The 27,917-nt window shown below is 41.6% G+C and overlaps 2 protein-coding genes across 4 annotated transcripts in view; one reads left to right on the plus strand and one right to left on the minus strand.

The window, feature by feature from the left end:
• LIMK1 (LIM domain kinase 1) overlaps positions 1 to 9,138 on the plus strand; it is a 55,885-nt gene extending 46,747 nt beyond the window's left edge. For both annotated transcript variants that reach the window (XM_058164564.1, XM_058164563.1), the window contains 2 exons: positions 427 to 584; positions 2,374 to 9,138. In XM_058164564.1, the coding sequence (XP_058020547.1) occupies positions 427 to 584; positions 2,374 to 2,536 (321 nt within the window). In that variant the 3' untranslated portion in view covers positions 2,537 to 9,138. The remainder of the gene's footprint in view (positions 1 to 426; positions 585 to 2,373) is intronic.
• A 140-nt stretch (positions 9,139 to 9,278) lies between these two features.
• Positions 9,279 to 27,917, minus strand: part of SEPTIN4 (septin 4) — a 52,591-nt gene continuing 33,952 nt past the window's right edge. Inside the window, exons 6-12 of one of the 2 annotated variants that reach the window (XM_058164565.1) lie at positions 27,364 to 27,498; positions 25,563 to 25,680; positions 24,893 to 24,994; positions 23,478 to 23,574; positions 21,220 to 21,382; positions 15,906 to 16,005; positions 9,279 to 13,094 (exon numbers count right to left, since the gene is read on the minus strand). In XM_058164565.1, the coding sequence (XP_058020548.1) occupies positions 13,038 to 13,094; positions 15,906 to 16,005; positions 21,220 to 21,382; positions 23,478 to 23,574; positions 24,893 to 24,994; positions 25,563 to 25,680; positions 27,364 to 27,498 (772 nt within the window). In that variant the 3' untranslated portion in view covers positions 9,279 to 13,037. Of the gene's footprint in view, positions 13,095 to 15,905; positions 16,006 to 20,581; positions 21,073 to 21,219; positions 21,383 to 23,477; positions 23,575 to 24,892; positions 24,995 to 25,562; positions 25,681 to 27,363; positions 27,499 to 27,917 lie in introns of those variants that run through there. The other variant, XM_058164566.1, reaches the window with a different exon arrangement.

A 27,917-nucleotide genomic window follows, 5' to 3' on the forward strand; every position in this document is an offset into this window, starting at 1 on the left:
AAGTGGTTCAGTTTATCTCCAAAGGACCATCTTTGGAGACTTGTTCTAGATCCATGATGACGAACCTATGGCCTCTTTGATGGCACATGAGCCGTCGCCCCAGTTCAGCTCTATTGCGCATGTGCACGCAACTCCCACCAGCCAGCTGGTCTTTGGGTCTCTGCCACTGGGGGGGGCGGGGTATGTGCAGGGGGGCCATGCGCGCATGCGCAGGGGGCATGGTGCATGCAGCGGGCCGTGGGTGCATGCATGGGGCGGCGCACAAGCGTGAGCCCTGCTTACTCATTGCATTTTAGGAGTTCGGGGGGGTGCACACTGCTTTGGCCACTTGGTCCAGAAAAGGTTAGTCATCACTGTTCTAGATTGTTAACCAAGCCTAGATCAGTCCAGAGAAACTTCTAACAACTCCTTTTTCATTTTGCACAGATCATTGGAAGAGTCAGCGCTGACCCTGATTACCTGCCTCGAACCTTGGATTTTGGCCTCAATGTGCTAGGCTTCCTGGACCGTTACTGTCCTCCCAGTTGTCCTCCCAGCTTCTTTCCCATTGCTGTTTGTTGCTGTGATTTGGATCATGAGAAACGGTGAGCAAGTGGAAACAGACGTGTCAGACCAGAGAGTCGGGGAGCTCCTAGATACGGGGATGAGAGGATATGTGGCTTGGAGAAAGGGATGAGTCTTCCTCAGGGCAGATGGTCCAGCCTGGAAGGACAAATTAAGCCAGTGCTTCTCAACCTTGGCAGCTTCGAAGATGTGTGGACATCAACTCCCAGAATTCCCAGCATGCTGCCTAGGGAACTCTGGGAGCTAAAGTCCATATATCTTCAAGTTGCCAAGGTTGAGAAACATTAAGTTAAGGCTTTTCCAACCTTCCAGTAAAATTCAGACTGTGAGAAGTTCAGCTGTTCTTTTGCTGCTCCTGCATCCAGTTTTGTATTTTTCTTTTGCAATTTTTTTTTTGTTTACATTTATACCCCGCCCTTCTCCGAAGACTCAGGGCGGCTTACAATGTATAAGGCAATAGTCTCATTCTATTTGTATATTTTTTTACAAAGTCAACTTATTGCCCCCCCAACAATCTGGGTCCTCATTTTATCTACCTTATAAAGGGTGGAAGGCTGAGTCAACCTTGGGCCGGGCTCGAACCTGCAGTAATTGCAGGCTCTGTGTTTTAATAACAGGCTTCTCTATTGCCTGAGCTATCCCTTCAGTCTCACTAGATGAGAGCCAAGATTGCTTCCAACCTTTACTATCTATGGGTCTACATAATGATGGAGCAATGCTTTCAACCTTAGCAACATGAAAATGTGCGGATGTCAACTGCCAGAATTCCCCAGCCAGCAAGTAGGAGTCCCACATCTTAAAGTTGCTGAGGTTGAGAAAGGACTAGTCTAGAGAACTAGGAGGAAACTATTCTCCTTCTTATTAGATCCTGATCCCTATTCAGCATTTCCTCTACGTTTATATGATTCTTCTCCTCTTTAAATGGCGAGTAGCCGATGCTCATATTTTTGTGGAACTGGTTATGTGCCGTCAAGAAGTTTTTGACTCCTGATGATCATGATTCTTGTCCTCTTTCAGTGGAGAAAAATATGTATATTCAATGGAGGGAAACACACACACACACATACGCTGGGAATTCTAGGAAGTCCATACATTTTCAACCTGTCAAAGCTGAAAAATAGTGTGGTGCCTTCAGACTCTGTCTAGGGCCCACTAGACCAGGGGGTCCCCAACCTTCAGGTCACAGACTGGCACCAAGTCACAGCACACCAAGAACCAGGCTGCACAAGCAAGCAAAGCCCCATCCACACACGTGCGGGATCCAGGCAACACGCGAAATCACGTCTGCCCCAGTCTGTGGAAAACATGCCCTCCATGGAATTGGTCCCTGGTGCCCAAAAGGTTGGGGAGGGGGAGGGTGGGCTGCTCTAGGCCATTTGGGGCTTTTAGCCTGATCAAGCAAAACTCCTAGGTGTCAGCTTTGAAAGCCACACTAGGCCGAAGGCTTCCACACGCTGCCACTTTCTCCCTGTGGGAAAGGAGGGGTGGTAGTACAAGGGATACAACATTCTTCCTGGCGGTCAAGGTCAGACTAGGTTCGCATCTGGAGAAGGAGTGGCCGGAGTGATGCTTCAACATGGGACAGTTGAGGATTGGAGCATGTGACCGGCAGAGGGGTCATGAGGGTGGAGATTTTGGGGTTTGTATTATTGAGGGAGGAACCAGAATCCCCTGTTTCGGTTTTCATCCAACTGTGCCTGTTTACCCATGCTAGTAAAAGAACTTTGAAAGATGTTAGCTTCGGAGTCTTTTCTGCAGGAGGGGTTTTCTGGAACATTGACATCACATTCTTCTGCTTTTTCTCTCCAGGCCTTCTTTCAGTCGGTTAGAGCAGTGGCTGGAAGCTCTCCGCATGCACCTGGCTATGCAACTTCCCCTGAGTCCACAGTTGGAGCAATTGGACCGGGCCTTCTGGGAGACACACCGGCGAGCTGAGAGCGGACTGTGTGCACATGCAGAAGTGTCTGAATGAGTACAGCAGGGGCAGGCAAGCAGCTCCCAGCCTGCATGTCTCTGTATGAGCTGGGCTGAAGAAAAGCTTCTCTTGCTGAGTCCTGCCACCAGCTGCATGCAGCTCACCAGCTAGAGCTGGTTTTTGGAAAAACCACTGGGAGCTGGTTCTCCCTGCTTCCTTCCTTGGGGGACTAGTTCTGTGCCTGGCTTGCACAGAGTTGGGTCTGGCAGCCCGGGTTCTTGTAAATACTCCTTGTGAATACATCCTTCTCCTTGCACATCCCACAAAGTGGAGGAGAAGCCAGGGATCCTTGACTCTCTCCTTGTATGCTTTGTGGTTATGAAAAGCTTTGCACGCCCCGCTGAGCACATAAGCTTCTGTCATCAGCTGGCAGCTACTCACAAGCTGGCATTAAGGTAGGGGCTGCTACCCTGTCCCCCAAATACACCTCTACAGATCCTCTTTAAAACCTTTGTCCTATAAAGTGGTGCCTTGGGTTTATATGTGGACTTGCATACTTGGATTCTCGAGCCCCACTTTGTTGTTCTGCGAATAGGCCACGGGGGGGATGAGGGTCTATGTGTGTGCTTAGCATGTGCTTAGCCTTTCCTTGGAAGTTGCAAGACTGAGAGATCTGTCCAGATGTTTGGTCTCTGTGCTCCTTGGATCCAGTGACTGACTACATTCACATAACATGTTTTGCCCAGTCGGCTGAAGATTGTATTTGCACAACATACTGAGCTTATTGCTACTCAACCTTGGTTAGGATTTAATTTTTTTATATAGCTTAGCATGTTATGCAAACCCAGCCTATTTGATTCATTTGAAGTTGATATATTGTGGAAATACACACACACACACACACACACACACACACACACACAAAATAGCTCAGTCCAGTAACCAGGTGAAATCTGTTATGTGAATGTAGCTCTGTCAATACCCACGTGTGCTGTGTGCATGTTTCACTGTGTGCACACCTTAGCTTCTTCTTTCCTTCTGTTCCAACCATGTTTGGCAGAAGTACATAAAATCCAATGCGGATGTTTTTTTGGTGAAAATCTATTTCCTAAGCAGGCAGTTTGCCCCCAGAGAGAAGCTATAAGGTAGAGCTGAAACCGTCTCCTCTTACCCCTCCTCTCCTCCAAATTACCACCCCGTTTAAACTGCTTGCCTACTCTGGAGATCCAAATGTGTGTTAAGGTTTTGTTGCAAGTTTTAATGTACGTGTGCACATACATAAGCCCATGTGCTGTCAGGGCCTCAAAAAGGCAGTCTGGATTTCTAGAAGGACAAAAAGAGGAGGAAACAACCAAATCACTCTTCTAAAGGGAGATCTCTGTGCATAGCTTGAAAATCTAGCCAACTCTTTCCAGGTTCAGGATAGAACCATGGGATGTGCACTCACAGTCGTCCTCAGACTAGTGCCAGGCAGATTTGTTTTCACTACAACTCAGGCAACATGGCTTTCAGAACTCAGGCAACTCCTAGAATTCTTAGCCAGTGGTCTGGAGGCCAGGCGAACAAAGGAATTCTGGGAGTTGCAGTTCCAACCCATCTGGAAAGTATTCGATTGGAGACGGATGAGCTAATCTATGCACCAGGGCCAGCAATAAGAATAAGCAAGCATTATTGGACCCTCATCTGGAAATGGGCAGCAGGTATTTTCCATCTGGGGTGATCAGCATAGCAGAAAGGAGCCTTCAGGGGGAGACCCTGAATAATTCATCTTATCCAAGGAGCCTCACAACTTAGAGACATATTTTTGACTTACCCTTGTGGGTTGTGGGGCTACATGACTAAATGTCCTCTTGTGCCAAAACAAAAAAAACACCCCTAAATATTAAAACTCTGTATGTCATAGCCAGGAAAATAGACCCTGCTTTTTCCTTATCTTGCAAGCTTTTTGTGGACATAAAGGAGCCACTCAGATTGCCATTTGGAAAAAGGCACATTCCTATATCATTCAGTGCAACAGGAGATTGGCTTGATAGTCTTTAGAAGAGGTGGTGGAGGGGGAATGGAGCTTTTTCAGTTCCTGAGAGGGCATTTTTAAGAACCTGAACCATGAAAGACTTCCTGGGTTTTCAATACTATCAGTGTGGGTGGCCATAGGAAAAAAAAAATAGACCATTTTCTCTCCTGGCATTCTAGCACCCAGGACAAGCATTGGTTGTGCAACCAAAGTACAAGAGGATCAGGCAGGAAGACTTGAAGGAGTTTAGCCATGTTTGCTGAGAAATCCCTGGAGACAACCTACCTCTGATTATTAGTGCTGGTAAGAAAAGTCAGGTCTAGATATCAGTTTCTGGGCTTCTGTTTGTCTGGTTAGCTGCTGAGGGAGATAACATGGATCTTCTTAAACTCTTCCCAGTAGGCTCCTGTTCTTTTCAAGGGAACACCAGCATCTTTTTCATTTTAACTGAAGGCCATGTTATAGTTATAGTTAGGTTTTTTTAGAAGGAGGGAAATACGGAGAAAGAAAACATTCCTTGCAATCACAAAATGAATTCCTTCCATAGACTTGTGGTCCAGCTTTGTTAAGTCCTATGTGCCAAACTTGCATACAGACATCTTGGCTTAAAAAAAGGTAAATTTTCTGGATCTTCTTGCTTAGAAATGGGGAAACTTAAAAATGGTGGTCTGAAATTCTGCAAATTCAGAAGAAGTAGAAAGCAGTTCTCCTCAGCCCATGGTGCATGTGTAACTACACAACTTCTAAGTCCTGAAATACACGGAATTGGAAGCAATTGTTACAGCAGGGTGGAGTTCCATTAGATTATTATATGAACCACATTGTTATAGGGACTAAATCTATAACAATTTGGAAAACAGTTTCTTGTAGTTCCATATTTCTTCTCTTCTCGCTTCCCTGTCACAAATTGAAAGTATGGATTTGGGGAAATAACACAAAACTCTGACCTGAGGTGAAATTTCAGATATTTCTGACTTTTATCAACAAAACCTGCCCAGTATCTACGTTCATTCTTCCAAGAGTCAAGACTAAATGAAGACTCCCTATTTAAGAGTAGCGTACTAGATTTGGAGAAAAATGTTTTTAAATTTATATTTCACATATCTTTGAAACTTCCAGATTGATACATCATCATTTTATGAACATCTGTTAGAAAAGGCTAATGCTCATATTTTTGTGAAAGTGCATTTCATGTTTAATGCGAAAGATGACAGACCTTGCGTATTTTATGAATGATCTTCGGAGGGAAGTATAAGCAAGTATCTCTGCTCCATTGGCATTTTTATGTACATCTATAGAAATTAAGTGTATTTTCTTGAAGAATTTTGATGGCCACTTGAAACTGTGCCCCAGAGTGTGGATGTTGCATTTATACTAGTGTGGGGACCATGACACTCCAAGCCTGATGTGGTCTCTCCTAACTATGGTTGTAAGAGACACAGCAGAAGACCGGTGGTTCTACCAAGAAACAAGAGAGGCTGGAGGTCTACAGTAGAGGATGGGTGAAATGCAACCAGTTCACTCCATTTCGGGCAAACTGGTAGTGATAAAAACTACCTGTTCCGGTGAACCGGTAGTAAAAAATCCTTTAAAAATGTAAAAAAACCAAAGGTTCCGAGGATCGCACGGCACAGCTGATTGTCAATCAGTTGTGCTGCGTGATCGTCGGAACCTTTTTTCCTTTTTTAAAGCATTTTTTTACTACCGGTTCCAGTGAATAGGTGGTAAAAAATGTTTTAAAAGTTAAAAAAAAAAAGGTTCCGACAATCACAGCTGTGCCGCACAATCATCGAAACCTCTTTTTTTTTTTTTTTTGCTTTTTTTAAAGCATTTTTTACTACCTATTTGCTGGAACCAATAGTAAAAAAAATGCTTTAAAAAAGTAAAAAGAAAAAGTTGGCCATGCCCACCCAGTCACATGACCCACCCACCCCACCAAACCATGCCCACAGAACCAGTAGCAACAAATTTTACATTTTCCCACTAGTAGAGGGTAAAAGAGGAACCTGTTTCCCCCAGGCTCAATGGGTCTCTTGGAGAAGAGGGTCCCTTTGTTAACTGATGGCCTAAAGCCATTTAGAAGTTCTGATTTCTAAATTCATGCCTGCAATCTTGGTTTTAGACCATGTTTGACTGTCGTAATCTTGTCATAGACAGCGAAGTCGCCGGTTTCCTATTCTACTCCCCTTTTTAAGGAGTCTGGTTTCCATCTTCCTTGTGTTTATCATGCTGTTCCCCTAATTCTTTCACACTCTTCAGGTGCTGCAGATTGCAGCCAGCATGTGAGCTGTTTTCCTGAGTCAGGCAGCTCTTCCACATGACTCTGGCACACTTGGGGTTGTGTAGTCCCTGCCGTTCCTGCATTCAGGGTCATTGCTCTGTAACATAACTGAAGAAAAGAGCTTGTATTATTTGTTCACTCAGTCAACCTTGGTGAACTGGGGAGTTTATCATATTATCAGTCTGCCTCAGTTGTCTTTAGGAGAAGTGTTAAGGGAAGGAACATGAATTAAGCAAAGACTGTGAAACATTTATACGCACTTTGAAAATGAAATGTGATGCCCTCTCTGATGAAAATGATCAGAATTCACAAAACTGTGATGTAAAATTAATTTACATGGAAATAATAAAAGTCCTTCCACTCCCTTGTTCTAGCCACCTATGATTTTCTTCATGACATTTTTATGGCGGGTGTTTTGAAAGTTTTTCAGATCCCTTTGCTGGCATTCAGAAAGACAGCTACACAGAGCTCTATGCTCGTTGATCTAGATCCACTCCTTCATTCCTCCATTCTTAAGAAGTGGGCAAATCTTAAACATGACCCCTGTGCTGCCTTGGTCCAGGAAACCAAAGTCAACATCATAGATGTGGGGGGAAAGACTTGCCAAGGTTGTCAACTCTTGCCTCATTCCTAATATTCTAGATCAGGGGTCTCCAACCTTGGCAACTTTTAAGACTTGTGGACTTCAACTCCCAGAGTTCCTCAGGCAGCAAAGCTCTGATCTAGATAACCTTGATGAAGGTATCTTTTCTTTTATGTACACTGAGAGCATATGCACCAAGACAAATTCCTTGTGTGTCCAACCACACTTGGCCAATAAATTCTATTCTATTCTATTTTATTCTATTACAATTATCAAGCCACTTCCTGATTTAAGTCAACAATACTGACCTCCCTTACAAGGTTGTTAGTTGGTTTGCAAGGCAATAAATGCAGGTGAAATATTGGAATTGCTTCAAATGACCTGGAATTTTTACCTCAATCTTTATTCTGGGCCTCTATTTTCAGTTTTTGTTTCCCTTCAGATCTGAATTTCCAACATCTTGGAGCCCTACTGTATTTTGTTATGCAGGACACCAAGGATGCTTTGTATAAAATACATTAATTGAAATCCTAATATGTTCTTGGGTTGTTTTTTTTCCCAGGAAACTAAAGTGTGCACATCCTCTACCCAGCATTCTTAGAAAATAGGTTACATTAGAGGCCAAGCCAGAATTAAACCTAAGTTTCCCATCCTGGATGGTTACAAAGTTATTGGTTTCTTCAAGCCTATTCATAAAGTTCTGGTTAATCTGCAATCAGTGATATGAGCAGGCAAAATGCAACATGTGATTATTAGTGTATTGCCACAGAGTAACATAAGCTGTCAATTTAGGATTGGGAGTTCAGTGTCAAGAAATATTTTCCTTAACTCTTTCGGACATCCCTAGGAAGGCCCATTAGTGTTTCTTGCTCTATTCTTACAAGCCTTTCTCAACTTTGGCAACTTTAAAATGTGTGGACTTCAACTCCTTGCTGGCTGGGAAATTCTGGATGTTGAAGACCACACATCTTAAAGTTGCTAAGGTTAAGAATTATTGCTTTAGAAGCGGCACCAGTCTTCCTTCAATCTGGCAGCAGCAGGGGCACATCCACACACCTGCATTAGCATGTGCTCCTCCTGTCTTTGAGCTGGGAAAGAAGTCCATCAAAATAATTTGGACTGTCAACCATGTTTTACTTCTCTTCAAGGAGACTGAGAAGTGAAGTGGTTCTTGCAGACTTTTCCAATTATTTGGGATTACCTTAAGTCAGGCATGTCAAACTCAGTTCCATAGAGGGCCGCATCAGGGCTGTGGTAGACCTTGGGGTGGGGGGGCAGCTTGACGCCACTCCCCAAACTGCTGACATGTTTCCATTTCACATTGGTTAGACCAGGCCGAAGCTATGCTGGCCCGATGTTTCCTCTTCACATTGGTTAGACTGGGCCAAAGCGATGTGGGTAGACTGGGCCAGCCCCTTACATTTTCCAGGACTGCCCCGCGGGCCGGATTCGACCACATCACGGGCCAAATCCAGCCTACAGGCCTTGAATTTGACACCCCTGCCTTAAGTCTAGGAATAAGCATATTTGTATTGGAATGTCCTTTCTGCACACTGACCTGAGCAATGGGTCCTGAATTTCCCTGGCAACATGAGCCCTGGATGGTGAATGTGCTGCTTCATTGCCTTGGCTGGTGACTGTTCCAAAAATACCTTCCATTCCAAATACTGTAGAAGGCTAGTTCCACTTTTCAAAGAATATCATTTCCCCTCTGTAGGAAAAGTATTTTTCAATCCAACGACAAACATTCTGTAGTAGATGTGGGTCTCTTGCATGAATTGGAGATCTCACTTTTGTTGCAATGCAATCACAGACCAATCCCCACCATTAAATCAAAGAAGACTTTCATACATCACACCTGGAAAAGACCCCCATTTTGGCTCAATATTTTTTTTAAAAAAACCTCAAGTCTCAAACAGGCTCATTGAAATTAGCTACTTTTATTGGTGGGATTAAAAAATAAACTACTAGAATGTATAAACTTATATATATATATATTTTACAACCTTTCAATAAATATTTCCCAGCCCCAGACAACAGATAGAATTTTTCTCTTTTTTTATAGGAAAATATCAAGATTTGAAAAATGAATGAATAAAAGCAGAAATGCTGTTTGGGGGTTCCTAAACATCCTACAACTCTCTCACACACACTCATCTTTTGTTACTCCTGGGACTAACCCAGCAATTAAGGCAGTGAGAATAAAGGAATACAATGTTTTGGAAGGATTGTTGAGAGCACACAATACTATGCATTCAGGAGCATCCATGGGACGGGAGAGAAGAGGGAGAGGAGTTAAAAAAGCAAACTCCTCAATTGTGTGTTCAAAGCCCTGCCTCTTTTTTACACGTTGTGATGCAATACACTTAAAAAGGGACAAGGTTTCTAACACATAGTTGCAAATACCTTCCTGAATGTATTAAAACCTCCCCCCCACATACTACTGTATGCATTCCAGAATCCCAGCACTACATCTACTAGCCATCATGTTTTATGCTTAGCATCTAACCACAGCAGCTTATCTTCACGACATGAAGGTTAGAAACTTAAAGACAGAAAAGAAAAGATAATTTTGGGCCTACTTCCTTTAGTTTTCTGCACTTTCAGTTATGGCACAAGAACAGTCCTCCTTGTATGCAATACAGAAGTTGGACTGAAGCAAAGGGTGGAAATCGCTTATCTACATGTGTTAATGGGCATCCTTGTGGACGGCTGCTTCAGCTTTCACTATGCCTCGATAGGAAATAATAAAATGATGTTTAAATAAGGTTATAAATAGTGATACTTTAGAGCAGGGGTCTCCAACCTTGGCAACTTTAAGCCTGGCAGACTTCAACTTCCAGAATTCTGGGAGTTGAAGTCCGTCAGGCTTAAAGTTGCCACGGTTGGAGACCCCTGCTTTAGAGCAGGTATTTGCCTTCATCTATGTAAACAATTCAGAAGTGCAAATGCCACCTATATATCCTGGAGGATAAATAAATAATAAAAAGTAATCAGTAATTAAGAATAAGTACATCAAATGATAGCATCACAATATCACAATAGGAAGATAACAATTATTGTTTCAGATAGAGGACAGCTTAACAGCACCAATCAAAAGCTTCCCCATTCCCAGTTTTCCTTCACATTATAGGGGGAAAATGGAAGAGAAATACAAGGTGTTTACTAGTGAAAATTACATTCTCATCCCCCCCCCCTAATATTGCACAAATAAACCAGGTTAATTGCACAAGAAAAGCCTTAACTGGAAGCACCTCTATAAATATTGAAGCCAAGAGTATGGGGTCAGCCTCTGTAATAGCAGTTTGCTCTACCAATACTAGCAAGTAGTAATATTTCCTCCATGCAATGAAAAGCATGTTTATGTATATCAAGATATCTTTAAAGCACAGAAGCAGGCCAGGTTACGCTAGGCTAAGGCTAGGCTTTTCCCTCACTCTGGTCAGTTGGCAATCCTATTGCATTTGGAGCTGGGTAGAAAGGACTGGTTAAAATCTAAGGATTTCTTATTTCAAGACCTGCAATTTTGGGGCCTTTCTTTAATCAGAAGTTTCTGCAGGTTATGTTAATAATAGTTGCTATACAGATGGTTCTATGATGCCCAGTGGCTTCTGAACCTTCTAGAGAAAATAACCAATATTCTGCTATTCTTGGCCCAACTTACAAGTCTGTTTTGGATCTGGATTCATTGACATTGTGGCAGCTATTATGACAGGCAGCTTCTTAGAAAAGAGGATAAGACAGAATGGTACTAACAGGTATCTATCAACAATTGACTCCTAGGGAGCCTTCATGGCTAGAGGAAAGACACCACTAATTATCATTGCTACTAACATGAGAGCTTTGGTCTGATCCAGCATGTTCTCATGCTGTGCTGGCCTACAAATGAAAGATTGTTAGCTTTATTCAGAAGCATCATCTTTTTGCTCCAACAGGTTTGTGTCCCAGCCTACTCGCTTGCACTTTGAATTCCTCTCTATCCTCTGCTTCTCTTTCATTGTGGACCCTACAGGGAGAAAAGGCCTGTTTAATGAGGGTCCCATCCATCCTTCAGCTCCAAACTGGAACTGCAGAGGTGCCTTTCATGGGGTTGCACCCATATCTCCAGTGAGATCGATCACCTTGGTTTTCGCAGGGCACTTTCCATCGGCACCACTCCTTGAAAGAGGAAAATGCCTTGCTGCCGTGATTGCCCATCAGGGGTTCTGGTGGTCCTTTTGAACAGCCTTGAAGTGAGGAAGACCTAGAAGAGTGGATGGGTTGGCTGTTTCTCTTTTTTTGAGCGTATCTCACCAACTTTTCTGTAAGCAACTGATCAGCTGGTCTGAGGAAGATGTGTAGCTTTGTTCTCTGGGATCTTCTTTCAAAGCATTAACGGCAGCATGCATCATCGGCAGAGACGGAAAATTTTTAGCAGATTTAGAAGACTGATCCCCATAAGAGCAGCAGCATGCAGATTCTGACCCTCCAAAGAGGGGAAGAGTGCCAGGCATTTTTTTCAGACTTTTAGGAAAATTTCCATTTGGAATAAGCCACACATTACAAGATCCACCTGCTGAAAAGTCCTAATTTAGGTTTCTCTTGATTGAGGGTATGAGCTGATACATATTCACAAAAGCAACACAGTCATTTAAGACACATGGGAAGGAACAATTTTGAATGAAACTGAATATTGCTTGCAAGAAGCTTGGTTGCTTTGCACGTCTACCAGCAGCTGGGTATGCTTGGCTGTGCATGGGACAGTAAATTTAATTTTATTTTACTTTTTTTTTTAAATTTACATTTATATCCCGCCCTTCTCCGAAGACTCAGGGCGGCTTACATTGTGTAACTTTGATAAATAGCTTGAAAAACTTAAATAAAATTAATAGCTTGCAAAAACTATAATAACTCCCATGTTTTGACTCTCGCTTATAAGGAGATAAATATAAAACAGAACAAGAGTTTTTGCAAAGGGAGTGCTCGTGTTATTTAATTCAGTTAAAAGTTTCTCAGTGCAAGATTCCGGCAGCTCCCATTCATTTCAAGGGGACAAATCATGAGAAAGTTAATTGCTGACTAGAAGGATTTGTTTTAAAGCATTCCCAACATCTGAATATTCTCCGTTTTACCATCTTATAGATCGGAATTTTGTCATTTCATCTCTTGTGTGCATATATTTTTGCCAATAATTTCAAGACGGACTTGGAGAGAATATCTTGTGTTTTGGTGTGTGCCTACTTTTTTTGTCACTTGCATCTTTTTTACGACTGGGTTAGAAAGGAATCTGAGCAGAATCTTGTCAACCACAGTTTGCTGGTACAAATTATCGTAGTCTGCCTGTCAGATGAGAGTTAAGTTTCCTTTCAGTGCTGTGATTGCAGAATAGTTCGTCTCTGCAAGCTACAGAAAAATCACAACGATGATCAGTAGCTAGACGGGATTGAGAAAGGAAAATTTCCCGCATGTTAGAAGGTTGCAGGAGCATCTTGAAGCCTTTCGGAGTTTCTCATTTCTTAGAGGGGTAAGTAATTGTAGAACTTTGGTTTTAAGGCGATCATTGCAGCAATTTATGTTTGACAAGGACCAGGTACTGGAGATGGGGTGAAATTCAGAGGGATGTAAACATTTTCTGCTTTGGAAGGATGCCAGCCAGCAGGGACAAAAAATATTCAGGGGGAGGGGGGGCAATTTATGATTACTATGAATCTTCCATCTGCTGTTGGATTTTCTGCAACCTTTCCTGCAGTTTTCGTAACTGAAAGGAGAAAAATAAATCTGCTTAATTTTTCTGTGCAAACTGAATGCCCAAAGCAACTTTCAAAATACATACTTCCCACCCCCTAAAGTACGAAATTGAAAATACCAAAACACATACTTTACAAGACAAATTAACAAACTGATCTGTAAAGGGCTGTCTAAAAGAGATACTTAAACATGTCTTATAAAACTGATAAGAATAGAATCAAATGAAACTTAAAAGGAATATGTTCCATATCCCCAGCAGTGGTGGATTTCAAAACTTTTTGCTACCTGTTCTGTGGGCGTGGCTTGGTGGGCAGGGCATGGCTTGGTGGGTGTGGCTTGGTGGGCATGGAGGGGAAGGATACTATAAAATCTCCATTTCCTCCTGATCAGCTGGGACTTGGGAGGCAGAGAATAGATGGTGGCGGGGCCAGTCAGAATTTTTACTACTGGTTCTCCGAACTACTCAAAATTTCTGCTACCAGTTCTCCAGAACTGGTCAGAACCTGCTGAAACCCACCTCTGATCCCCAGGTTTTACTGCCGAGAGTCAAACAATGGGCTGTTGTCCTCTTTGCTATAAAACCATGTTTCTCAAGCAACTTTAAGAGGTGCCAATTCTGCTCTCAGATTTCTGGGAGTTGAGGTCCACACCTCGTAAAGTTGCCACGGTTGAGAATCACTACCACAGATTCATATTATACAATGGCAATGACTATTTATTTATTTTATCTATTTTGTCAAATACATATTAAATAATATATATAAGTATAAGCATGAATTGAATGCATAAAATGAATATAACTAAAGGGAACATTAGGACAGGGACGGTAGGCATGCTGGTGCTCTTATGCACACCCCTATTCCCCACCCTCACCCTGGCTTAGCATGTAATAAGAATCCATATCCTTCAATTACCTTATAGAATAATATATTATTATTATGAGCTGCGGTGGTGCAGTGGTTAAGAGTGCAGTATTGCAGGCTACTTCTGCCAACTGCCAGCTGCCCACAGTTTGGCAGTTCAAATCCCACCAGGCTCAAGGTTGACCCTGAGGACCCAGATTGTAGGGAGCAATATGCTGACTCTGTAAACCGCTTAGAGAGGACTGTGAAACGATATATAAGTTTAAATCTAAGTGCTATTATGCGAACTCAGAATACAGATTAAATCAGTAGTCAGATGAAGTACACTGTGACTGTACGTTTAATGTGTTAAACTACCAACTTTAATCGATCTAGGAAACATTTCTCCATATTTGGAGGGGGGGGGAAGTGGAAGGCAGAATGTTGTTGTTGTTGTTTCCATCTGGTTTATCATCCTGCCATTTACTCTTTTTAAAAATGTTTTCAACAATTAACAGGACAAAAGAATAATGGGAGTTGGAAGGGACTTTTTAAAGTCTTCTAGTCCAACTCTCAATTGGTGAACCACCCAGAGTTTCTGAAAGTTGGAAGCATATAAATGTAATTGATAATGATAGTCATAATCTCAACCCCTGGGAAAAGGACTAATGATGTCGCAAAGCCTTGCTCCTGGTAAAAAGACTCATGGGATACCAGCTACTTCTGAGAGCAGGGGTCTTCAGCCTCGACAACTTTAAGCCTGGAGGACTTCAACTCCCAGAATTCAGAATTCTGGGAGTTGAAGTCCTCCAGGATTAAAGTTGCCAAGGTTGGAGACCCCTGTTTTAGAGCATTGTTCTTAAGCCTCAGCAACTTTAAGTTGTCTGGACTTCAGCTTGCAAAATTACCCAACACCCATATTAAAAAGGTAGCCTAGCTTTATTTTGATCTAATTATTATGATCAAGTGGTCAGAACCACCACTTTTTGCTGATAGAATTGAGTATGCTGGGAAAGCAGAAACGGGTGGGATGTGCAAACGTGCAAATGATCCTGAGGACACAGACAATCTCCAAGTGGCCTCAACGACTCTCTAAAACAATGCAAATGACCGGTTGTCTGCAAGAAATATAAAACCTCCCATTCCCCACCGACCAGCCAGAGCTGAAGAAGCTTCTTGGATGAGAAGCGAAACGTCTTCAAAGAAAAAACAAGGAAGGTTCAGCTGCCTCTTGAAAAAAAGCACCTTTGGGACAACTATGATCTGGATCAGGGGTCTCCAACCTTGGCAACTTTAAGCCTGGTGAACTTCAGCTCCCAGAATCCCCCAGCAAGGGGGGATTCTGGGAGTTGAAGTCCACCAGGCTTAAAGTTGCCAAGGTTGGAGACCCCTGATCTGGATGACTGAGAATCTCCATAGAAACAACGTGTAAACCTGCTATTAAAAAAACTGGTCAGTTTGAGGTGTGAATCTGGCTTGTACTGAGCTAAATTGAGCAAAACCCCGATGTTGTACAATACAGCTCTCTATACAGGCAATCCTTGAGTTACGGCTACAATTGAGCCCAAAGTTTATGATGCTAAGTGAGCTTATTTGTTAAGTGAGTTTGCCCCGTTTTACGACTTGTCTTGCCACCATTGTTAAGTGAATCGTAACATTTGTTAAGTTAGTGACACGGGCGTTAAGTGAATCTGGATTCCCCATTGACTGCTTGTCAGAAGGGGGCAAAATCTGATCACATGACGCCAGGACACACCATAAATACAAATCATTTGCCAAGCTGCTGAATTTTGATCATGTGACCATGAGGATGCTGCAACAGTCGTTAAGTGTGAAAAATGGTCATAAGTCATTTTTTTTCAGTGCTGTTTTAACTTTGAACAGTCACTAAATGAACTGTTTTAAGTCGAGGACTACCTGTATATTTCTGAATTTTCAGGCACCAGCAATCTCCCCCAAAACAGTACCCTGTTATTCACCTCCTCATCCTTCTCCCGGATCAGTTTCTCTGTCTCCGAGTCTGGCACTGTGGGCGTAGTTGGGATGGGGAAATCAGTCCCACTTTCTCGGGTTAGCTTGCTGGGTTTTTTTTTTCCAAAAAAAAAACAAAACAGAAAAAGAAATAAAAGAGGAGGAAATACATTAAAGTGTTCTCAGAGAAAAAGTGGCAAAAAAAAAAAATGCTTGGGTATGCAATCTTACAAGATATCCCATTTGCTTCCCAATCAAACTGCCGTATTTGGTTGCCAGCAAACCACTTCTGTTACTTATTCCATGATATAATTCTAGTCTGGCTTCCCCCAGCTGTTTGGGGTTACCTTGCCAAGGCATTAATAGTTTCATATTCATTTTTGGAAAAATTTCCTGACGGCAAGAATGGTTTGATGGTGGAACCAATTATCAATAGAAGAAGTAGAAGAGAGGCTGGATGGTTATAAGTTTGGGATCTTTTGTGAGGATCTACACAGAAAACAGGTGGAAGATAGGATTTTTAGGCTAATGGTCCTTTCCAAATCATTCTGAACAATCAATCAATCAATCAGAATAGAGCTGAAAGGGACTTTAGAGTTCTTCTAGTTCAACACCCTGCTCACGCAGGAAACCCTATACCATTTCAACCAAGTGGCTGTCCAGTCTTTTTTTAAAAAAAACGCCAGTGATGAAGCCTTTACAACTTCTGAAGGCAAGCTGTTCCACTGGTTAATTGTCCTCACTGTTAAGAAGTTTCTCTGTAATTCCAGGTTGCTTCTCTCCTCGATAAGTTTCCATCCATTGTTTCTTGTCCTGCCTTCTGATGCTTTGGAAAATAAGTTGACCCTCTCTTCTTTGTGGCAGCCCCTCAAATACTGGAATACTGCTATGTCACCCTAGTCGTTCTTTTCTCTGGACTGGCCATACCCAATTCCTGCAACAGTTCATATGTTTTTGTCTCCAGGCCTTTAATCATCTTAATTGCTCTTCTTTGCACTTTTTCCAAAGTCTCAACATCTTTTTTGTAATGTGGTGACCAAAACTGGATGCTGTATTCCAGGTGTGGTCTTACTAAGGCTTTATAAAGTGGTACTAATACTTCACATGATTTTGAATGCCAATGTAAGACTAACCCCCGAAAGAAAAGCCCACACAACTGCTTTCTGGGAAAAGGGCTAGCTTGCAATAAAATGGGCTCTCTTAAAAAAAAATTCACACACACACACTCCATTCAAACTTGGTTCCTGAGTCTCAAGAGCAAACCAGGCTGGCAAACCTCCATCCGCCTGGTGTTTGTGTTCACAGAGTTTCGCTAGTAACAGTGATTACTAGTAACTCTGGTTAGGCTTTGTACATCGTGCAAATCCAGCAGTACGGTTAAGCATCTTATGTGCATAGAGTCAGGGTGTTCTGACTTCCAACAGCCCATCACAATTTTATAGAACTTTTATAGGAAATACATGAAAGCCAGACAGAGGCTGTGAAACAGAGGGCTGTGTAAATATCTACAAACCCTTCACATCCTGGACATAAATTGTTTCAACTTCTACCCTCAAAATGACGCTATCGGGCACGGCACCCCAGAACAACTAGACACAAGGACAGTTTTTCCCCGAACGCGGATCACTCTGCTTAACAACTAATTCCCACAACACTGTCAAATAATTTACTAAGACTGTATTACTATTATTCTTCTCTTCCTTAAGAGTATCTCTCTCTTCCCACTTATTACTACAACCATGTTGCTTGTATCTTTCAATTTATATTGTTTTTATTTGCTTCCTAGTACGGATTTGATAACTTATTAGTAACCTTGACTATCACTAAGTGTTGCATCTTTTTATTCTTGATGAATGTATTTTATTCTCCTTATGTAGACTGGAGATAAACACCAAAGACAAATTCCTTGTGTGTCCAATCACACATGGCCAATAAAGAATTCTATTCTGTTCTACTAAGATGCAGCTCTGGAGGTAAGTGTTAGGCATTAACTCTGGCCTAGCTGTGTAAATCCTCAGCAATTACAAGCTTACTGAAGTCCAACAGCAAAGGGGAGTGGAAGCAAAACTGAAAAGGGGGGCTTAGTTGTTCATTCCAAGAAACTGTTGCTATAATGGTCTCTCAAAGATGGGGACCTCTCCTTCCCCTCTAAACAGGATGGCAAGCAGAACAGGGGAATGGAGTCCCCCCAGCTTAAATTCGCCATGGGAAGGCAGGGCAAGGAAGAAGCTTCCCTCCAAGACTCACCCCACCCCCACAGTTCCAGATTTTCCCTAGTTTAGAGGATCATTTCTGTGCCCTAGTTCAGGCATCCTGGACCAAACTCTGCCAGTGGTGGAACCACAGTTGAAAAGCCAGAGAGATGGAAGCAAAGCCTCTGAAACCACTGATCCTCAGTCATCTTCTCCAATAGGGGTTGCCAAGAAAATAATCCTCTTTCTCAGGTAGAGAGAAGAAAAAGGGATGCGAAAGTATGTGTCTCAGAGGGTTATTGTTTGGGGTTGAAATGTGCAAAAAAGACTTGCAAGTGGTGAACGCTTATATGGTCACTAGGAGTCGAAAACAACTTGGTGGCACATAATGAATTCCTCAAAAATACAGTATAAGTATAGACTACTCTCCATTTATGTAGGACAAAAATCACAGTAAATGTGGGGAAAATCCTGAATAAGAATCAGGACCCAGTAAAAAAGGAGGACAGTTTCTTCCAAGTTCTCTTCTCCAAGTTTTTTCCAAGTTTCTCAATCTCAGCAATTTTAAGATGTGTGTACTTCAACTCCCAGAATTCCTCAGCCAAGGCTCCCAGAGAATTCTGGGAGTTGAAGTCCATTAATCCTGAAGTTGCCGGGGTTGAGAAACACAGCTTTACTATACACTGTTTCTCCCACAATCACATACTGTCTAATTTGCTTTGTTCAGAAAACGGTTAACTTTCAGTCATTGCTGCTGAGAAAACAATTCATGTCTAACAGACATGGATGTAAAGATTTCATCCTTCATATATAATACACAGGGCTGTCCTCAAATAGTTTGAGAAGTCTAACAGCTGCCAATACTTGCCAATACAGAGAATGTCCTGCTCTGCAGTTTAACACATACACAAACCAATAAAAAAAGCAGCACCACATAATTTCTTGAATGTGCTACCTCCTCGGTATCCTTACTAAGGTTTTTTTTTCCTTTTTCTACACTTGCATTTCTTTCCACCCAAGCTTTCTCACTAAGTCCCTTCCAGCATGCAGACTGCAGTAGTGGAAGAGTTACAGAGGATCATTAGGTTAGTGCATTCAACAGGTTAAGCTCCCAGAAACTTTGTACTAACTCAAGGACCACCCAAGCAGATTAGCACATTTCATTAAAAGGCATAAAATGTAGGATTTAAAGGTACTTGTAATCTGTCTCACATGTAATCTGCATAATCAACCTGTTTTACCTTCCTTCCTCGACTTTAATCCCAATTTAAATCCTCCATCTTTCAAGCCACTCGATGCATCTGATGAAATCAGACGCAAGTCACAAAAGTTTATACGTTCTACCCTGTTTCCCCCCCCCCCCCAAATAAGACATCCCCTGATAGTAAGCCCAATCGGGCATTTGAGCACATGGCAATAAGGCCAAGTACTTATTTCAGAGTTCAAAAAAATGTAAGACAGGGTCTTATTTTCAGGGAAACACAGTAATAACATGTATTAGTCAGAAAAGGGATTTCTGACTAATCCCTTAAACATCAGAAGAAAACACATTTTCTTCTGATGTTTTGCCAAACCAGTGCTTCATCGTAAAGTTACCAAGGTTGAAAACACTGCACCTACCCTCCTCTCCTCCAACAGCTACAGTGGAATATCCAGGGATTATTATTACTCAATTATTTTGTAAGCTAAAACAATGCACCATGCTTATTTCTTAATTGTGCACCTGGCACATTGAGAAAGATTGTGATTGCTCAGACTAAAACATGGCTTTTAGGAACAAAATAAAACATCTTTTCTAGCTGGCCACAGCTAGACAGAGAGGAATAGTGGCAAATGGAGTAAGAGACGCAGAAAGTCAAGCTTTGCAGAAGAACAGAGTCAATGAGTTAGCAGGACAGATTTCAAGGAAGTATGAGAAAACAAGCAAGATCTGGGGGAAACTGAACAACAGAAAAGATGAGTTAAGAGAAACAGAATCTCAGGAAAGGTTTATTCAAGACCATCCTTGATAAATCAGCAAAATGGTGAGCAAGATGTGAAGAAATCAAGGGGCTACAGGATATTCTATTTTGTCTCCTGATTTTGATTTTCCTAGTCATACTGTAGAACACCTCCCATTTTTTTTATAACCAGTGTATCCCATTTTTCAACTGGGAAAAAAATGAGAGCATTTCTGAAAGTTATCAGATTTGGGGAAAACGGGAAAAGTTAAGCAACCAGACTCAAGTATGTTTCTCCTAATAGGACAATTCACTGAAAATGTCAAGGCCCAATAAAAACTGTTTTTCTCTGCATTCACTTTGGTGAGTTTTCTTCCTGATTGGATATCCAACATCCATTTACTTAGACATCCATTGAACTTGGACATCCAACAATCAGCTGCTGAGTTTAAAAAATTTATATGTGTGTGTGTGTGTGGGTGGGTGGGTGGGTGTAGGTCTTGGCGTATTCGGGTCTTTTCCCGTGTAAGGTTGAGAGTATCTTGGCGAAGTTTCGATAAGGTGTTGAAATGTCGCCAAGATACTATCCACCTTACACGGGAAAAGACCCGAATACGCCAAGACCTACATACCTATACACGTGAAAACCTACGAAAATAAATATATATATATATATGGATGTCCAATTCAGAGAAAAACAGCTTTTATTGGGCCTTGACATTTTCAGTGAATTGTCCTAGTCTGGTTGCTTAACTTTTCCCATTCCCATATATATATATAACTTGTATTTATACTGCGGCCTATCTAGAGATATTTCTATTTAGCACAAAATTGCACAAACCAGGAAGATGGATTTCAATGTACATAATTTATTCTGTTTGCAATAAAGTGCCTATCCATCTGTTGTTATAATAAATACCTGCCTAAATCATCATTTAAAAGAAATCTGTGAATTTAAGCCAGCATTAATTTTCCTTGATGAACTGCCTCCATCAGTCTCTGATTCCACCTAAGGCCGCTTTGCCTCGCTTTCCTCCTTATACCTGTTGGAGAGGAGGTTACAACAAGGTTATTGAACGTGGGGGAATCCCACCTTTCACATCTCCTTCATCCTTCTCAGCTGTGCCATCTGCCCAGCTCCCCTCCCCACCCCAGTTCCACCTCCTCCTTCCCAGCACCGCCTCTCTTACTTGCGATTCCGCTCTTTCACCACCATGCGAGTCATGCTCTGAATACACTGAGCCCGATAGTTTTCATAGTGGGTCTCCCGAGTCACGTCCTTCAGGTCCTGCATATGGGTCCTTACCAGCATGGTGCGCAGCTTGACAAAGTCACAATGCATTGGGTTCTCCACTGGCAAAAGAATGCGGAGTTAAGGGAGTGCAATTCAAGACCGCGTAGCGCAGCAACGGTCTCTAGCTCAACGATCTCAAAACGGGACACAAATCCATGGGAGATGAAAAGCCTATTGATGACTTTTAGCAACGAGACTGAAATGGAGCCTGTCTGGGGAATCGCTGAATGTCCTGACTGGCAGGCAAAAACATGAAGGAAAGTTTATTGCTTCCTATTTGGCTTGCAGCTTTTTGGTTTCCTCTTACTTTCTTAGGAGTCTGCACTCGAGAGAGACCTGAGCAATTCAAGATAAGACTCAACAGTATGCAACTCCCACCCACACATTTGGAGGAAATACTTTCGTATGTATACACACGATGATCAGCTTCAAGTGATTTTGCTAGAATCTGTTGATGCCATCTCTTCCCTTTTTCCTTATTATAAAAATGCAAAAAAAAAAAAGTACCTCCCTATAACAAATACTGAAATTATTGTTTTAGCTTTCCTAATGTTGATTTGCCAAAGGTCAAATATGCTCTATATGCGCTGCCAGTACGGGTTGTGGACAGGCCCTGCTCTGTAATCAACTGAAGAACATTTTAAAGCAGCTGTTAAATTCATCACCTTAATTCAGCACCATTTTCAGTAGTTTAGCTTTTTTGAGTGGTGTCATCTAAAAGTAAAAAAGGTAAAGGTTCCCCTTGCACATACGTGCTAGTCGTTGCCAACTCTAGGGGGCGGTGCTCATCTCCGTTTCAAAGCCGAAGAGCCAGCGCTGTCCAAAGACATCTCCATGGTCATGTGGCCGGCATGACTCAATGCCAAAGTGCACAGAACGCTGTTACTTTCCTACCAAAGGTCATCCCTATTTTTTCTACTTGCATTTTTACATGCTTCAAAACTGCTAGGTTGGCAGAACTGGGACAAGTAATGGGAACTCACCCCGTTACATGGCAGCACTAGGGATTCGACCTTTCGATCGACAAGCTCAATGTGCTAGCCCCTGAGCCACCGCGTCCCTAAAAGTACTATTATCAAAAAAGATTATATATTACTCAATCTCTCTTAGAATCTTAGAAAAACAGAGTTGGAAGGGGCTTTGGAGGTCTTCTAGTCCAACCCCCCGCTTAGGCAGAAAACCCTATACCATTTCAGACAAATGCTTTCCAATCTCTCTCGCTCTCGCTCTCATTCCCCATTTACCTACCTATTGGCTTTCCCAAGCTATGTTTGACTCTGATTCATTTTTAGGCATACGACAAATCTTGAAATTCAGCATCCTTCAAATCCAAGCTTTAAAACTGGATTTTTCAAGTCAAACAGGGACAAAAGGATAGGATGGGACCAAGGTTGGCTCTACTCTGGAACAGACTGAAACAGCCATCCAGACAGCAGGTGCCAGGACACAGCAAAGGTTGCTTGCTGCATGGCCTGTGTTGCCTCTAAAGTAACCTTTTGCCTTCAATGCACTAAAGAAGGCAGTCTCAACTGTAACACAGAAGAACGACTCAACAACCAGTCCAACTGGCTTTTGGTTGGATAGGAGAGATCCAACCATGGGAGACAAAGAACAAGAGTCTCCCATGTCTACACTGGGGACCTTTGCAAGGGTGATAAAAAAAAAAGGCCAAGGGCAAAACTGCACAACTGAAGCCCCAATGTGTGATCAAGTGCATGCAAAAAAGACATCTGGCTTTGATTGGGTAGCTGTGCCCCACCATCTTGACTTTTTTGACAGTCCATGGGAATGCCCCTGTAATAAACCATTGGGATTGCCGACAGGTGGCCTCTTGTCAATGTTCTCCCACATCCCTACCTCCTGATTTTTCCAACAAGATATGGGGCAAAACTACCCTGCTGAGGCCATGCTTTCCACAAAACGCTCATTTAATGCTTGGGGACAGGAAACTTTTATTGATTTCTACAGTCAAAGCTAAGACATTAAGCTGCCAAAGTCAATATTTTGTATTTCCATCCCACAAGAGCATTGGTAATTGGATGTTAATTCAAACTAGGGGAGCATGGAACATTTTTGCTGAATTCTGTATTGAATCAATGTCGACCCATTAGCTGCAGTCCCCAGTTTATTGAGCCACAAGGAGCTATAGGTTACCTTCAACGATCCCCCAAGGGTACAGCCTCCCCCGGATCCGCTTGCCTTTCATCTCCACAATGGTATTACTGCCAATCACAGCGAAGGGGATGCTGTCCTGCAGAAGGACGGTGGCAATTAGGTGTCAAATAGGATGGCAGGAGGCCTTTCCCAATCTTTGCTACTTCACACATATTTAGTGATGAAAGAGAGAGCCTTCCTCAAAAAATTCAAGGAACTGCATCATGGACTTGTATCAATTGCACTACCAAATTTGGCAGTGAAATAAGAGATGGGATTCTGAGGGCATCAAAAAAGAAAAAAGGCTTGGAAAAGAGATGATCCTTGTTGTACAGTAAATAAAATACGATGCACAAGTGCTTTGCATTCCACCAATTTCCTTTCGTTTGTTTCAATTAAGGGGATTCTTCTTTTTAAATTATTCGGGCCAGGCATCAAAAAAGGTATAATTTATTATGTTTTAATTTTTATTTGTTAAATTTATTTGCTCCCCATTCTCACTGTGGGGCTACTCTGGTGGCTTACAACAATAAAACAGAAAAAAGTGATTAAAAAATGACCTGTGGATTCCAAACTGGGGACCCATGTTTATAAGAACGGCAGCAGTTTTAAATTAAACAAGGTTGTCTCCCAACCCGCTCTTGGTCTCCAGATGAATAAGATTGCAATGTCCCAGGTTCCTGGCTGACATTCTGCAGTCCAAACACATCTGGAGGACACCAGGCTAGGGAAAGCTATATTAAATCAAGAGCATAAATGTCTGGAATGGGAGAAGACTGAAAAAAAATATTTTCTTAGGCTAAGAGTTTAATCCAAGCCTAGCTGCCTCTCTTTAGTATGGCTTAACTGGAATTAGAGATACATGCCTGGCTTGGAACACGTGCCTTAATTTTAAAAAGGCAAGCAAATAGGAAACATATTGTTTTCAAATATTAGGAAAAGCTCCTTTACAGTCAAAGCATCAGCACATGTGGAATATGACTGGGGAAAACTAGGCTTTCTTCTGAATTTGTTCATTTTGATTTTCATTTTGATTTTGAATTTGTTCATTTTGATTTTGATTTTCATTTTGAATTTGTTCATTTTGATTTTGATTTTCATTTTGAATTTGTTCATTTTGATTGGGATCCCCAAATCCCCCAAACTTTAACCTTAGACTATCTACTGTAGACCTCACCCCATTCCTTAGAGGTCTGTAAGGGGCGTGCATAAGCGCACCAGAGTGCCTACCGTCCCTGTCTTAATGTTTTCTTTTATTTGTATCCTTTACATGTATTTATAATTATGTTTACACTTGTTATCTGTCATAAAATACATGCTTGACAAAATAAATAAAAAATAATAATAAAAAACCACAATCAGGTACATCTAGCCAAACCAGTGGATCCCAATGCCCACTGTTGGTAATCTCTCACTTTGAGTGCTTCGTCCTGCTGCTTGAATTCCTCATCTTCGTCTGAATCACAATCAGGGAACTGATAGATCCGGATCCCAAACCGATCAATTTCGTCACGAATCTAGAACAGAGAAACATGCCAGCAGCCGATGAAATTCAATCATAGCTTTGGTTCCTTCTATTCTATAGAGCAAGCTGCATGAACATGGGCACCCACTGCCTTTGCAAGAATTCTTCAAGAGCCAATGAGGGTCTGCTAGAACAGGGGTCTCCAACCTTGGCCACTCTAAGACTTGTGGACTTCAACTCTCAGAATTCTTCAGCCAGCTTTGTAGAGGTCATAAACCGAGGATTACCAGTACTTAATCCTTTTATACTTCAGAAACAATTTCAAAATCTTGGACATTTTCTTTTTTGTTTTCCTTTTCCAATTAGTTTTGCTTAGGTTACGCTATTTATTTCAATGTTGTGTTTTTTACATTGTTCGTGGAAGTGAGAAAAGTGCCCCCCCCCCAAGTTTTTAACCGGTTTTTATCGTTTTTAGTGATTTGGCTATGATAATATTTAGTTTTAATTGGGTTTTTAATGCTTATTTATTATATTGTCTTTTAATATGCCTGTGAACCGCCCTGAGTCCTACGGGAGATGGTGCAGTATAAAAGTATGATTAATAAGATCTCGTCTTTTACCTTGCACTTCATTCGTTCCACCTCGGAGGGCATGAGTGTGTCAGCCTTGGCTAAGACAGGAACAATGTTCACACGTTGATGGAGAGCTTTCATGAATTCAACATCCAGAGGTCGCAAACTGCCAAGAGCAGACAAGAGTTCACTATATACAAAATAAGTATATACATAATTTTGTGTTTATTTATTTAGTTATGTTCATGTCGTGTATATTGGAGGTGGTGACCCTTTGAGAGCTGTATGCAACAAAATGTCATTCAAATGTATGCCAATTAGTGTACATTCAAAGTGACAATAAAGTTATTATTCTATTCTATTCTATTCTATTCTATTCTATTCTATTCTATTCTATTCTATTCTATTCTATTCTACTCTACTCTACTCTACTCTACTCTACTCTACTCTACTCTACTCTACTCTATTCCTGGGAGCTGTGGAAAGTGATTTTTTCGTTTTTGGCCAATAAGCAAAAAAGTGGGGTACCATGTGCTAGAATCTATACCAATTATTTGGCAGCAATCAATGATACTTCACAAAAATAACTATGGTATTTCAATTAATTATATAAGGAAATGTTAAAAAGAAAGGCAGAACTGGCAGGCGTAGCAGACCCTGACTGAAAAAAATCTGTATTTTTGGCAAAGATTTCATGTAGTAACATCTGCAGAACAAATGATTCTCCAATTTCCAGTAGGAGATAACATGAAAAGAAGAAGTATGGCCTTCCATTCAAATTGTTTAAGGATTAGACTATTTGACTCACACATTTTAGAATTACTTATATTGAAAGCTTTTGTTGTTTTCCAAAATTTAGGGGAATCTTTTCCAATTACTTTTACTCCTCATGGATAGACATCTTTATCCTAGATTCTGCTTGGGTCCAGCATGCTGTGAGTGGGGATCGATTGTGAGCATGCTGTGAGGAAAGAGGTGCCATGATATAAAATCGATATACCATTTTGTCCCAGATAAGCTAAGAATTTTAGGTGATAAAATGCATCTAAAAATCAGTTTCATTTTATCCATGGATCAGAGGTGGTATTCAAGCAGGTTCTGACCAGTTCTGGAGAACCAGTAGTGGAAATTTTGAGTAGTTCAGAGAATTGGTAAATGCCACCTCTAACTGGCCTCGCCCCCATCTATTCTCTGCCTCCTGAGTCCCAGCTGATTGGGAGGAAATGGGGATTTTGCAGTAACCTTCCCCTGGAGTGGGGATGGATTGAAGATTTTATAGTATCCTTCCCCTGCCATGCCCGCCAAGCCAACCCAAGCCATGCCTACAGAACCGGTGGTAAAAAAAATTTGAATCCCACCACTGCCATGGATGGGCTTATCTTTAAGTATATACAATAATGCTGTACTTTTAAAAAGTACCCATATTTCCCATATCTATTTGTAGATCAGCCCGTCCACAAACACGTAGACCCTCAAATTTGTAACCAAAACACTATGAAAAATACAAGTCAGCTTATCCACAGGTGATAATTGTCCACAGGTGACATAGTAATTTGTTTAAAAATTCAAGGATTGGCTTATCTTTGGACTGGCTCCTATGTTAATAGATACGACATTAATTGCACATAGACTTTACAGGTTGTGTAGCATTCTAACCATATATAACTTCCAGGCTGGAAAACCAGGGGTTGCATATTGAAGACCCTGAGGTTAAAAGGGTGGGCCAGAAAAAAACCTGCTAAGAGTCTTTTAAATAGCAAGGCAATCACAAAGTCTTTAGTCAACTTTTTTTTTTTTTTTTAAGAAAAAGCATGTTCCAGAATCATGAGTAGGCTGGTTTAGTTCATACCCGTGACCAAAAGGAGAGATGAAGTAGAGGCAGCAATGGACACGGTTGTCTTGAATATTTTTCCGGTTAAGGCCACTTTCATCCCGGAAATACTGCTCAAATTGCTGATCTATATAATCAGCCACAGGCTTCCAACTGGGGGGGGGGGGGAAGAAAGAGAACATAATTTAGAATTGGTGAGTTGAAAGGGAGTTAGCCATCATTTTGCACAATCAAAAGTAAACTTTACTGTGACACAGAATTTCTATGAATATTCATACTCTGACACAGGGCTGGGACAGATATTATTGCTGACAATTAGGAAATCCCTGATATATTTTTTGCAAATCACCCAAGGAACTATATCCAGATCTATTTTCTGCCAGAAATTAATTAATTAAGAGGTTACATTCTTTTTCTTTTTATGGAGGAGGAGAAAGAACGGGAAGACGAGGAAAGTTGCATAAATGCCCATGATATAATTATGGCTACCTACCCTTGGAAGCCTCAGGTTTGAATCCCACCTCTGCTAGTCTCAATGTAAGTTCCTGAGTGAGTCACACACTTCTCCAGTG

This window comes from Ahaetulla prasina, chromosome 1, assembly GCF_028640845.1.
Source record: "Ahaetulla prasina isolate Xishuangbanna chromosome 1, ASM2864084v1, whole genome shotgun sequence".
NCBI classification, from domain to species: domain Eukaryota; kingdom Metazoa; phylum Chordata; class Lepidosauria; order Squamata; family Colubridae; genus Ahaetulla; species Ahaetulla prasina.